The 12,586-nt window shown below is 48.5% G+C and overlaps 6 protein-coding genes across 6 annotated transcripts; 4 read left to right on the top strand and 2 right to left on the bottom strand.

The window, feature by feature from the left end:
- The first annotated feature begins 629 nt into the window (after positions 1-629).
- Positions 630-2,059, top strand: CONPUDRAFT_119715 (macro domain-like protein). The gene is made up of 9 exons (XM_007767722.1): positions 630-817; positions 873-937; positions 1,007-1,018; positions 1,082-1,132; positions 1,182-1,269; positions 1,327-1,519; positions 1,590-1,700; positions 1,757-1,824; positions 1,877-2,059. Exons 1-9 carry the CDS (start codon positions 684-686, stop codon positions 1,926-1,928), a joined length of 774 nt encoding a protein of 257 aa, XP_007765912.1. The 5' UTR covers positions 630-683; the 3' UTR covers positions 1,929-2,059.
- A 321-nt stretch (positions 2,060-2,380) lies between these two features.
- CONPUDRAFT_163333 (general substrate transporter) lies at positions 2,381-4,781 on the top strand (the record flags this gene model as incomplete). Its single annotated transcript, XM_007767721.1, has 14 exons — positions 2,381-2,426; positions 2,481-2,496; positions 2,552-2,560; positions 2,617-2,714; positions 2,765-2,798; positions 2,846-2,882; positions 2,945-3,045; positions 3,098-3,128; positions 3,182-3,202; positions 3,549-3,795; positions 3,844-3,952; positions 4,002-4,227; positions 4,286-4,475; positions 4,541-4,781. The coding sequence occupies 14 exons, from the start codon at positions 2,381-2,383 to the stop codon at positions 4,666-4,668; spliced, it is 1,293 nt and encodes a 430-aa protein (XP_007765911.1). The 3' UTR covers positions 4,669-4,781.
- A 285-nt stretch (positions 4,782-5,066) lies between these two features.
- Positions 5,067-5,907, top strand: CONPUDRAFT_88432 (uncharacterized protein; the record flags this gene model as incomplete). Its single annotated transcript, XM_007767720.1, has 2 exons — positions 5,067-5,102; positions 5,155-5,907. 2 exons carry the CDS (start codon positions 5,067-5,069, stop codon positions 5,905-5,907), a joined length of 789 nt encoding a protein of 262 aa, XP_007765910.1.
- Positions 5,908-6,298: 391 nt separating this feature from the next.
- Positions 6,299-6,943, bottom strand: CONPUDRAFT_88431 (nucleic acid-binding protein; the record flags this gene model as incomplete). The annotated part of the gene is made up of 4 exons (XM_007767719.1): positions 6,299-6,420; positions 6,471-6,573; positions 6,626-6,808; positions 6,935-6,943. 4 exons carry the CDS (start codon positions 6,941-6,943, stop codon positions 6,299-6,301), a joined length of 417 nt encoding a protein of 138 aa, XP_007765909.1.
- A 210-nt stretch (positions 6,944-7,153) lies between these two features.
- Positions 7,154-8,097, bottom strand: CONPUDRAFT_135671 (uncharacterized protein). Its single transcript, XM_007767718.1, has 4 exons — positions 7,830-8,097; positions 7,736-7,773; positions 7,617-7,685; positions 7,154-7,561 (listed from the first exon to the last, which is right to left on the bottom strand). Exons 1-4 carry the CDS (start codon positions 7,907-7,909, stop codon positions 7,482-7,484), a joined length of 267 nt encoding a protein of 88 aa, XP_007765908.1. The 5' UTR covers positions 7,910-8,097; the 3' UTR covers positions 7,154-7,481.
- Positions 8,098-10,247: 2,150 nt separating this feature from the next.
- Positions 10,248-12,307, top strand: CONPUDRAFT_70962 (phosphate transporter; the record flags this gene model as incomplete). The annotated part of the gene is made up of 8 exons (XM_007767225.1): positions 10,248-10,378; positions 10,440-10,493; positions 10,557-10,732; positions 10,790-10,857; positions 10,954-11,077; positions 11,141-11,523; positions 11,583-12,097; positions 12,154-12,307. The coding sequence occupies 8 exons, from the start codon at positions 10,248-10,250 to the stop codon at positions 12,305-12,307; spliced, it is 1,605 nt and encodes a 534-aa protein (XP_007765415.1).
- Between the last annotated feature and the right edge of the window lie 279 nt (positions 12,308-12,586).

Genomic DNA, 12,586 nt, shown 5'->3' with positions numbered 1-12,586 from the left:
ACCCTTCACGACACCAGCGACATCAGACACTGGCTTCAATCACTGCATATGCATAATGCATCGCCCTTATTCTTAGTGCGTGCCAGATGCTCCGGGTTAATAAACTGCAGGCAACTTACCCTTGTATATTTTAGTTCATTCTACTCATACGTGTCTGCAGGACAGCTCATTCATCTAATACTCAGCATTTTTCGGTTTGCTTAGCAATTGTTGATCATATCTATTCCACACATCGCATCATGTCCACTCTTCACTTTCTAGTCGGCACATCACTTCATACCTTTGTTCAGTTTTCTACTGTCGTCACACAGGAATGGGCGCTGCTTTCTCGAGATTGTCCGCCCATGTATATTGGCATGCCTTCACACTTGCTGTATCATCATGCTGTATCTGTACTCTTGTTTTTCTTTTCTCTCCATTACGAGACCAAACTATACCTTACAATGGATCTTATATCACTGGGAAAGCCTGCGAGCGATCTTCCGAAAACACTATTGCAGCCTAATGTTGTAGTTACTTGGCACTGAAGGTGTTGATCATATTCCACGTGGCTATTAAATGTACTCGGAAGCAATACCAGACGATAGATCTAGACAGGGGCAGCTGTCGCGTCAGTTGTGGTGTTTCCTGGGACCTTCAGCTTGTGGGCCCAACAGCTAACATTATCATAACCAGTTATCAAAATGCAGGCCTTTCGAAGATCATCGATTCCTCTGGCTGAAGTCAAAACGCTTCGCCAGCTGTACGAAGCAGGCGACCTACGTGCTCCAGCAAAGTCTGAGTACAAACCCGCTTTTCTGGACAAAGTCAGCCTACAGTAAGTTGATGGCACCTCTGCCTTGTGGTCTGAACTGGATGCACGGCTCTTGTAGCTTAGGGGATATCACTAAGCTACAAGTGGATGCTATCGTTAACGCTGCCAATAGTGGGCTGCAGGGTGAGTGATCATAATGCAAGCGCTCACCAAATAACTACACTGTCACTCACCTTATCCTGGGATGAGCAGGAGGCGGAGGAGGTACGAGTTATGTATGTTTCACATGACTAGGGTCTCCACTAACGATATGACTGTGCTGGATAGTCGATGGCTCCATTCATCGTGCCGCTGGACCGGGTCTTAAGGCAGAGCTTCGTACGCCTTTACTTGACCTGTTCTGTGTCCAGCCATGAACTTCACCCAGGTGAGAAGTACGTCGATACAGCCAAGGCGGGATCGGTACCCTGCCCTACTGGAGAAGTCAGGATATCAACTGGTCATGAGCTACCTTCGTGAGTCGAGTGCTTTTTCCGCTGACGTTAGGTTGGCTGATGCAAACACTACCCCAGAAAATATGTTATACATGCCGTCGGACCTAGTTTAGCTTGGAATCTGAGGGGACCGCCAGCTGAAGACACAAAGCTTGCTACCTTGCTCAGGGATCCGACCTCCGCATCTGAGGGCAAAATTCCAGCAGCCCTTCTGGCGTCGTGCTATCAAAACTCTCTGGAGGTCATGGTCGAGAACAAGCTCAAGCACATCGTATGTCCACCGTCGTTTGGAGCAGCGTAGCCACTAGATATCTGACTTGGGTCTAATTTGCGCTGAACAGGCCTTCCCATGTATTTCTACGGGCATCTATGGGTATCCCATAGTCGAAGCAACTGAAATCGCGCTTCATACCATTCGAACATTTTTGAGTGCGGACGATCATGCAGACAAGGTACGTCTGGATCCATGCCCACCCGGATTCCATCCCAAGCCGCATTTTTTTTACAGGTGGAACGTGTAATCTTTGTCCTTTTTGACAAAGGTCCCGACTCAGAAAGAGACATTGCAACCTACAGGTACGGTTTATTTTCGTGATACACCTTGCGTGCCTACTGACAGGTGACATAGAAAACTTCTTCCCCACTTCTTTCCCCAAGAATCAGACACGTCGCACGCTTGATGGTGTCTATCAGTGTTAGAAGACGAAACTTGTATGAGTACAGTTCAAGGAGAATTAACCCCCTTTTCGGGACGGTCAAGTACCGCGATTCTGCTATCCTTCGTGACCACCAATCTTCACTTCGATTGACCTCTGCCTCCGCTTTGCGCCGTAAGTGGGTCACCGGTCACTTGTGCGACGCGCAAACGTTACGGCATGATGTGCCTTGATTTTACGCTCGGTAGTATGAGACCGGGCCGCTGCAACGGCTCTCAATGCTCCGGCGTTACCGCCCACAACAAAGAGTGTCCCATGATCTCGCCTATGGCCCTCATTGGTGTTAACTCAGTTCCCTAGGATGACCAGACCTTGCAGAAAGCCGTCATTTCTCCGGTATTTCTGGCGTTGAAACAATATAAACACCGTTGCCGTGATGCCCTGCGTTCTTTCCGTTTTCCGGCGCTTCGAGAAGTATGGGGCTCTTCTTCAACACCTTCGTGGCTCTATTTAGTGCTATCGGTGAGTGCAAAAATGTAGGATGCGTGCAAAGATACTTCGCTGATTTTTGTGCAGGCGCATTCTTGTACGGGTACGTAAAAAGCTTCAGATGCACATTTAGCGTAATGGATTTACATGCCGCCCAGATATGACAGGTGCGTTTTGATTATAGGCTATGAAGCCATTTCTAATGACTCCCTCTCGTGGTCAGTGGTATCATTGCGTCAGTGAAGGCAATGAATCAGTTCAACGCTCATTTTCACGAACCAAGCAATGCACTGTTGGGCGCCGTAGTGTCCACATTCAACGGTATGTGTCTTGGTGGTTTTTGCTGCTCACACGTACTCACTTCCATTTAGGCGGCTGCTTCTTCGGAGCGGCTGGTGCTGCTTGGTATGAGACTTCACAAGCAACCCATATGATTGACTTACAGCGTGCAGGACAAATGACAAGTGGGGTAGGAAAAGGACCATACAAGTAAGCTTTGCATACTCACCCCTACTATTGCCGCCTGGATCACTCACTGATTGACCGCGCAGTTTGGTGCTGTTTGGGCACTCTGGGGTTGCGCTATGCAGTCGGGCGCCAATAACATCACGACCCTGCTCATTGGTCGAATTGTGGCTGGTGTTGCAATAGGGTAATGCAAAGAACTGCTTATTGTACTTACCACTCATATTTTTATCCCATAGAATTCTGTCTATGACCGTACCTCTTTACAACGTTCGTACGAAACATTTCCCCGCACAATCCCAGCTGAGCAAAAGTCACTGCAGACGGAGATCGCACCTTCAAAGGTTCGGGGATTCATGGTCGGTCTTAACCAGCAAATGATTGGTATAGGTTTTATTGTTGCGAACTGGGTGGATATCTCCTTCAAATTGATCACTGGATCCTTCTAATACATGACCACTCGTAGGTTGGTTATGGGTGTCAATTTCTCGACGGAGATAAATCATGGCGGCTACCCCTCGGCATTCAGGCGAGTCGTTGTATTTTTAACTTATGTCACAATTTAGGTTTATCCTCTTTCCACTAGATGATACCCGCTTTGGGCCTCTTGGTCGGCATCCAATTTCTTCCGTATAGCCCGGTAATCCCTACATCATGTTCCCATATAATCAAGCCTCACATCCCAAACAGCGATGGCTCCTGGAAGTTGGACGAGATGAAGAAGCGCGCCAAGTGGTCTACAAGCTACATGGCGGGTCCACACCTGAATCCAAGGAATATGCGGATAAGGAATATGCAGAAATGCACGATCAGATCAAGGCCGATGCTCTCATTCGGAGTCGTAGACTTAGCGATTTATGGGCCACACGACCAATGTTGCGCCGAACTCTGATTGCCGTAGGGGTGCAAATCTTCGGACAATTTACTGGTATCAATGGTGAGATTTGGCCAGACCTCGACTGCCTCTATGCTAATATATCCGTAGTCATCAATTATTTTGGACCGCAAATGTACCAAGCACTTGGCTTGACGACGTCCCAATCCTTGCTCGTCCAGGGAATCTATGGTGCTGTTGGACCAATAGCCAACTTCTTGTGCGCACCGATTCTTCGTCTTTTTAATTGTCTTGCCGACCCCTCGTAGCTTCATCACCTGCATTCTTGATAGCGTTGGGCGTAAGAAGCCTCTCATGTTTGGAGCTGCCTCGTTCGTCGTGACGTTCAGCATCTTAGCGGCTCTCGTCGCGTCATTCCCGCCTGAATCGGATCTCAACTTATCTGCTCAGAAGGCTGCAATTTCCATGATCTTCCTCACCAGTATCATATTTTCCCTTAGCTTCGGGCCAGTAAGCTGGGTATTGGCATCGGAGGTCTGTAATATCAAGTCCACTGGGTCCCTCTCCGTCTTATCTCATGGGACATTTTTAGGTCTTTCCGACGAAGACACGCTCCATTGGTACAAGTGTGGCCACTTGTGCTAACTGGCTTTTCAACGTCCTGATTTCTGAGACCTCGCCCATCGGTCTTGCCAACGTGGGATACAAATTTTACATACTCTTCGTTTGCTTGAACGCGGTAGATTTTGTGATCATCACACTATTTTTCCCAGAAACTAAAGGTACGCTTATGACTCTCCGCTGAATGGCCACTTACAGTCACAATGCTCTCGCCCACTGTCTGCAGGAAGAACGCTCGAGGATATGGACATTGTTTTTGGAGACAAGGTTAACGCGCAACAAGTTCTAGAGGAACACGTTGAGACAAAGGCGGAGGAAATTTTTGAACATAACGAAATTAAGTCACAGGCCTGATCTTAGGCAATCACTCGAGTGGAGTAGGATGCGACGATGAGAAACAACCACCTCCCCCATCCCCGCTTTGCTTGTTATTGTACTAGTCAGTTACATAGTCTATAAGGTGCAACCAGCATGTACTGTACTATATATTAGCCAGAGCTCCACTTTGGCCGGCGAATTTCCTTGGAAGACCATCACCAATAGTGACCAGGCTCCATTTACTTAATTTGACATGTCTTTAACGTCATATGTCCTCGCGCCTGTTGAGGTCGTGCCTGGGCATGCATAACTGAAGAAAAACAACTGGTTTGGCCTCGTCCCTCTCAAATCCGTGTCAATGAAAGCGAAATGGAGCCAGTGTTGGTTGTAATCTTGTTACCACGTGGACACATGGCACCTTGTCAAGAACGTCGATGAATCGCAGGTCACTAGAATGTCTACCCGTCGAGGTATGTAGCTATCACCTCAAGCAAAAGTAGACTTATCAATGACTATCCTCAGATCATCCATGACATCCAACTGTATGCCTGCTCCTCGTCTCTCCCACAGACGAACAAGCATCTCCAAGGTGTCTTCCGGTCCAGCCAGACAGGTTACAGGGCTCGCTACTTGATCGCATGCCTCCAGAGCGGAAAGGTCAAAGAGTTTGACGCTGCAACTGTCATCCTGAAGTTTCCAATCTGCACCCAGGAGGTTCTAGATGCCGTCTTCCGCATATCACCCGATATCATCAAGCTAGGATATCACCCCGAGCTTCCGAGGCGACTGTTTCGCCACCTTGCCCCAAGGACGTCCTGCAAACACAGCGCGGCGAATGAGCCAGAGTGGTCGGCTGAGGACTATCCGATACCTCTGCTCAAGTATCTCTACGATCATCCGAAGCTGCCTCGCCCAAATATCAATTCTCACGAGGGCTACGCGTTGACGAAGGCTGTCTACGCAGGCTTTGTCCCTCTCGTCCGCTTTTTGCTTTCCAAGGGCGCATCTCCGAAGCGCAAGGGCTGCATGCCTATCGCGGTTGCAATCCACAGGAAAGATCTTGCCCTCGTCCGGTTACTTATTGAAAGGGATGCCAACGGCCCTTGCTCAACGACGAAGACCTCGAAAGGGAAGAAGAGGAAATTGGAAGATAGGCTTGTCGTTACTCCGGAGCTACTGAAGGTGGCAGTCAAGAGCGACGCAAGAGATATCGTACAATACTTCACCCAAGAAAAAGGATGTGTACCGGACATGAACACCATACGGCTAATGTGAACTATACCATCACGCCATATTTGTCATACACATCTACTACACAGTTTTCCAGAAAGGTGCTCTCCAGACACCCACTCACTTGTGCTTTGGCAGACGTGAGGGATAGGGCGAGTCAAATTGTGTGTTAGCTCAACAACCGAATCGTGAAGGCGCCTTGCTATCAATCGTCTCACTCGCCTGGGACACTCGAGGTACAGCGAAAGGAGCGATAATATGATATGTGTTGTACACTGTGGGAGCTGCTAAAACCACATGTAGGAATACTGCATATCGTCCAATACAACAACGAAGAACAACAAAACGATGCAGAGAAATGATACAAAACCTGAACTGGGATGAGCACTAGTGAACGCGGAGTGCTTTGGCCTACTTACACAAAATTGCAACTCCGTCAGATGTCGTCAATGTCAATCTCTCCCTCGTCTCCGAACTCGAACGTGCATTCGCCGTCCTCTTCAAAGGTATCGGTTTCGTTGATTTTCGCATTCTCAGGAAGTTCGCCGTATGCTTTCACTGTGGAATGGTGAGGACCGATCCGGCAAAACAAGGCATATGAGACGCACAGTTACGAGCTTCGTCAGCGGTGTATTTTACAATAACATCGGCCTTGTCATCCTGGAAGTCGCGAAGGGACAGGAGGATAATGTCTCCTTGATTGATCCAGACCTAGTACATAGTGTAAGAGGTCACAACGCTATCAGGAGCAGCATCTACTCACCTTCTTCCGCATCTTTCCTCGAATGTGTGCTAACCGCTTCTCGCCGTCAAAGCACTGGGCCTCCAAGCGCCCATTACCCAGCATCTTAGTCACTTGAGCGTACTCCTGACCGTCCTCGCGAAAAACAAGTTCACGCTTGTCATCGTCGTTCTCGTTCTTTCCTCGTCTCCGGTTCTTACCACCCTGCATGCCAAAGAAGTTTGCTTGAGCACCCGTGGACGGCCGATCTCAGATGTAAGCCCACCTTTCCCTTATTCTGTAATACATCGAATCAACGCAAGGAAAGAGCTTAATCGCGGAAGTGCGTACCTTCGGCATGACTTGATGTACTCTTTTTGTTTCGCTCCTGCGTCTGCTGGCAGAGACGACAAGAGAATAAGGGTGAGCGGTGTGGTAGAGTTAAGTAAGATCAAACTATAGAGTGGGATAACCCTCTGGCCACACAGCTTGTCTCAATTTTAGCGGAGTCTGAATTACGCAGTGACTCACGTCATCCGCCTTACACAGCCGAAACACCTAGTATTCTCTCTCGTCGCTAGTTTGTTATATCCGCATCTCAACCAAAAGTGAGTCTATGACCTGCTATCTAATGGGCTAGCATATCTCCAAGAAAGTGTAGGATGTGACGTCCCATGGAACGCTATGTCTACCCTAGATTTCCGCGCATCACGTATATAAGAGAATCCAGATAGTCAAGGCATCGTTGACTGACGCTGCATTGGCACTGTGTTGATACCGCAGAGGCCTGAGGAACCGATACCCTGCCAAGTGATATGCTATTTGAGTAACGGCATGGTATGTCGAACCATGACTATATAGGCAAAAGACGGAAGAGCAAAGCGATGAAATAAAGGTTTCAAGGATCAGACGTCGAATTGGGTGGATACATCCTTTTCAAATGACGGTATTTTCGTAATGAGTACAAAGCTAGCGTTTCTGTCAAAGAGATTTCGGTTAGGCTTAGCTTGATAACAAACGTTATGGTACGCACCCTTCTTTATGTACTCGCCCAGATTATACGCCTTTTCAATCTCTTCTGCGTCTGTGAGGTTTCGATTCTCTGTAGGGAAGTCAAAGATGAGACAGAGACAAGAGAGGAAGGTGACGTACTCTCAAACATCCTTCTCAGTTTACCATGAAAGTCGTATCTGTAACAGGTCCGCCAACTCAGCATGCATGTAGTACTTCGTTCCCTGGCACTCACGATGGTTCATAGTCGCGCCCTAGCCTATGCAGCTCCTTGTACAGCGCAAGAACTCGGAGACGGTTTGCCTTCGTTGCCATTGAGAGACGACAATGTCAGGGGCACGGGGCGAAACCAGACAGGTGGACGACAAGTACGTGAAAAAAACTAGCCCTAAGTGGGTACGGATAAGTGTAGGATTTAGAGTTTGGAACCTAGGGGGCTCTAGAACTTCATGTGCGTTGGCTGAAGATGAGACGGATGTATCTGGGTGACATGGAGGATGGTGTACTCATCCAGAGCGTCTTGCCGTTCCGGTAGGCACTCACGACCGCTGCGTATCGCCGATGACTTCACTTCCACGTGATCGCAATTTTGGCGCCGACGGCCAGGAGTTTCGGACCTGTTGAGTAGACGCTCAAGCTGGTACTTTCATACGTTTGAACGTGGTCACTGCCCTATTACCACTCATTTCCCACCTCGTCCTAGGCAGCTTGTTTCCTTTCTATAGATAGCATACATCGTATCCACCATACGTATTTTCATTTATTGGTGGCCTTTTGACAGCAAGCTACTGTACTACTTACTGTACTTGTCCTTCAAGTAATACCCCGGCGGTGCGGCACACACTGATTGCAGAGAGCACTGGATCCAATATATCCCAAGTAGTTCTTCTAGCTTCGTAAGCAACATATTGAGACAGCCTGCAGAATCGTACAATGTGGTGGATTTAACAACAGCAACTATTGGACGATCATTACTCAAATGTACATGTCTAATGATCCTTTTATCCTCGAAGCTTCAATTCTGGGACACGGCTCAGAATAACACAGATATTATAGTCGATACATGATCATTCCTAAATACCTTTCTTGCCGTTCACGTCGTTCTGAAAACATTAACAACCGCTTCGAACAAAATTTGTGTTAGGGCGGTGAGAGGATCTTACGAGAGTGCACTATGTAGTGATTACCTGGTTAACGTACCACCATAGTCTCGACACTGATAACTATATTTCGGCTATTTTCTCTGTCCGAGGAAAGGGATGGAAGCGTTTGCCCTTGTCAGTGGAATAATAATTCAAAGAATGAAGGGGATTTTCTTTCCGTTCCCTGCACTAAAGTGTCTTGGGTAGTCGATACAAGTTCAGCCCCGAACGCGCCCAGGTCCGACGGTAACCCATCATTTTTCTCCGAGATACTTGCACTTTTGCATTGATGTGAGGGTAAGCACATCATTCTACCCTTGGTAGCGGTTATTACTTGACCTTACGACCCAACGGCTAATTGACAGGCCAATGGAAAAAAATAGGAATAAGCGCAAGTCAAGCAGAATCAGTTCTCCACGGCGATCCACGGCGATGCGAGTGCTTGATAATCCCTGTGAGCGGGTCTCCTTTCCAAAATCCAGGCACCCCGCAAACACCCATGGGGGCCAATCAGTTGAACACGGGCTATATACTGTAAGACCGAGATACGAAGATACTCTTGAGGCGGCCTTCTGCACCCCCTAATAATCAGGACTTGATCAGGGCAGTCAGTGCCTGCTCAGCTAAGAGCCTTATCTTACCTACTTTCTTCATATCCTTGCCTAGATCTCAGATATTATCTCTGAACATTTATAATGCTCAAGCTCATATCCGAGTGTCGCCGGTCATAGATATTTAGAAGCACCTTCAAGCTTCAAGACACAGAGAATTTAGATCTTCGATCTAGTGCCAAGTATGAGACATCGTTTAGCGCTGCCACCATAGCTGTCGCTCACCCGCCAGCTTTTACGCACGTACTCTGAGGGCTGAGAAATGATGCGTGATGATCAAGAGGTGGAAGAACTATGGGAAAGATAAACTCCTAGACCTTTTATGAACCTGTGCTATACTTGACGTTACGTTTGGTATTGTGCCTGCGTTGCCGTGGCTAAATTATGTAAAGATCCCCAGACTGTCCAAAAGAGAAGCAACATGCTATGCATGAGTCCTGAGGTGAAGCTTCGAAGGCACGGGGCTGGATGCCAGAAATTAGGCACAGGAAGGCACAGACTCATTCCATCACGGAAGCATGTCTGGCATCAAGAAGCACACGTGGTAGCCTCGAGAAACGTGCTTACCTTTAGAGAAGGACTAACTGTAAATGAGGGCCAAGAGTCTTCCGTCGAGGGCCCGCCATGTTGGCCGAACGTCGTTGGCATGTGAGAGTCGTGGGAATTGCCCCGACGCGGTCTAGAAAGGTAAGTTTGGTCATATGAAGATACCATACGAGTCCGTGATTGGCTGCTCCACTACGAACGTGCAAGGTACGAAGTATGTGCAACGGGAACACCACAGCATATACCTCCTACATTTTAGTTACTATAAGACAGAGGGGATAGCGCTTATGTCGTACCCACCGGTCAATTTCACGCCTCCGCTCAGTTCTTAACGTGACGGACCGTCTGCCAGTCATGGCCGCCAACATCGAGCAGCAATCCAGTCGCGGCTCTTACGCTGAAAAGCACCCTCAGCAACCATCCGTTGTTCTCCTTGATGAGCGTCGTCGCGCTGCTCTCGCAGAGATCGACAACGCAAAATTCTCGTGAGTGGCCCGCTTGAAGCTCTTCATTTCCCATATAATGAATTCTTTATGAAATGCACAGCTGGTTCCACGTCAAAGTCTGCTTAGTGGCATCGGTTGGCTTCTTTACCGATGCGTAAGTGTGACTTAATGTTGATATCGTACACTTGTCTCACCTACCGCCGGCATTGGTCTCTAGCTATGACATCTTTGCCATTAACATTGCCGCCACCATGTTGGGTTATGTGTATGGCCCAGGGTACTCCTTGAGTACCAACCAGTCTCTGGGTATCAAGGTTGCTACTCCTGTCGGTAACCTCGTTGGCCAGCTCCTCTTCGGTTGGCTAGCAGATGTCGTCGGACGCAAACGCATGTGTGCGTTTCTACTTATTTTCAACCGTTGCGAAAACACAAAAACTAATCTTGCGCTAGACGGTGTTGAGCTAATGATCATCATCGTCGCCACGTTCGGTCAAGCTGTGTCTGGCTCTGCTCCAGCAGTTAGCATCATTGGCGTGTTATCGGATTGTCTGGAGATTTATTGTTCGTGCTTCTCAATCAGTTCAAATGCGCCTTTTCTTACCAATGTTGATTAGATGGGTGTTGGTGTTGGCGGTGATTATCCTCTCAGTGCAATCATCTCGTCTGAATTTGCTGCCACACGCTCCCGTGGTCGTCTCATGACTGCGGTCTTTGCTGCTCAGGGTTGGGGCCAGTTTGGTAAGTACAAACACCTTTCCATTCCATACACACGAAACTGAAATCCCTTGCGCTCCTTGGTAGCTGCTGCTCTCGTTGGCATGATCTGTGTTTCGGCGTACAAGGACGAGATCCTTCGATCGCCTTACCCTGCCGCCGTCCCCAACGATTACATATGGCGCCTTGTCATCGGCCTTGGATGTGTTCCTGGCGTTTTCGCTCTCTACTTCCGTCTCACGATCCCCGAAACTCCCCGTTTCACGATGGATATTGAACGCAACGTTCACCAGGCTACTGCTGACATTGACAATGTCCTCACAACCGGCAACTCCAAGCCCGATGAAGATGCTATTATCCAACGCGTTCAAGCTCCCAAGGCTACCCGCCGCGACTTCTTGGCTTACTTCGGCCAGTGGAAGAACGGAAAGGTTCTGCTCGGCACTGCCTACTCTTGGTTTGCTCTCGACGTAAGTTTCTCGGGATATCATTGAGATTGTTGCAACATGTTGATCGACGTCCCGTACAGATTGCGTTCTACGGTCTTGGTTTGAACAGCTCTATCATTTTGACTGCCATCAACTTCGGTAGCCCAACAGGGGATTCAAAGACCTCTCTTTACGTCTACCAGAACCTGTACAACACCTGTCTAGGAAACCTCATCTTGTCTGTGGCTGGTCTTATCCCCGGCTACTGGGCCACCTTCTTGGTCATCGACAAGTGGGGCCGCAAGCCCATTCAGCTCATGGGCTTCACCGTCTTGACCATCCTCTTTGCTATCATGGGCTTCGCATACCACAAGCTCAATGGCTCACAGTCCGGCAGAGACGCTTTCGTTTTCCTCTATTGTCTGGCCAACTTCTTCCAGAACTTCGGCCCCAACACCACGACCTTCGTCATTCCCGGAGAGGCCTTCCCCACTCGCTATCGTTCCACTGCCCACGGTATTTCTGCTGCCACTGGCAAACTCGGCGCCGTCGTCTCGCAAGTCGGCTTCGCACAGCTCGTGAACATCGGTGGCAAGAACGCTTTCGTCAACCACATGTAAGTCAAAGCAAGTGATCCTTCGCCCTCATTTCTGACTTGTGGCTGTCTTCTAGCATGGAGATCTTTGCCCTGTTCATGCTGACGGGTATTTTCTCCACGTTACTCCTCCCTGAAACCAACCAACGCACCCTCGAAGAGCTTTCAAACGAGGATCAAGAGGGCTATATTCAGGGCGTCGCTGGCCGGAGCCCGGCGGAAATCCTATAGATTTGGTATCCTTTCCCTCAGTTCTTTTCTTTATCTATTTATCATGGATGCATACCATGCATGTTAGTTTCTCGTCGTCTCTTGCTTTCACACACTCGTTAGCTATCCGTTGTGCCGGGTTCATGGTGTTCGGACTCTGTCAAAACTCCTTCAGTATGTTGTACTCATTGTATTCAGCATTGATCAATACAGCCTTTCACCGGATACATGCATTGTCAGAGGCAGGTGAAACACGTACTTTCGAAATGTCTGTGTGTAACGTTTGTTCTCACCCGCATT

Source organism: Coniophora puteana (assembly GCF_000271625.1).
Source record: "Coniophora puteana RWD-64-598 SS2 unplaced genomic scaffold CONPUscaffold_3, whole genome shotgun sequence".
NCBI classification, from domain to species: domain Eukaryota; kingdom Fungi; phylum Basidiomycota; class Agaricomycetes; order Boletales; family Coniophoraceae; genus Coniophora; species Coniophora puteana.
The sequence above is the reverse complement of the archived record's forward strand: the minus strand, read 5'-3'. Positions and strand labels throughout refer to the sequence as shown.

Excerpts from the sequence above, each read along its gene's own strand:
- CONPUDRAFT_119715 (XM_007767722.1), top strand. The coding sequence starts at position 684 with ATGCAGGCCTTTCGAAGATCATCGATTCCTCTGGCTGAAGTCAAAACG. Across the intron at positions 818-872 it reads CTGGACAAAGTCAGCCTACA|CTTAGGGGATATCACTAAGC; the intron begins GTAAGTTGATGG and ends CGGCTCTTGTAG. Across the intron at positions 1,133-1,181 it reads GGGTCTTAAGGCAGAGCTTC|GTGAGAAGTACGTCGATACA; the intron begins GTACGCCTTTAC and ends AACTTCACCCAG.
- CONPUDRAFT_135671 (XM_007767718.1), bottom strand. The coding sequence starts at position 7,909 with ATGGCAACGAAGGCAAACCGTCTCCGAGTTCTTGCGCTGTACAAGGAG. Across the intron at positions 7,774-7,829 it reads GGGCGCGACTATGAACCATC|ATACGACTTTCATGGTAAAC; the intron begins GTGAGTGCCAGG and ends GACCTGTTACAG. Across the intron at positions 7,686-7,735 it reads ACTGAGAAGGATGTTTGAGA|AGAATCGAAACCTCACAGAC; the intron begins GTACGTCACCTT and ends ACTTCCCTACAG.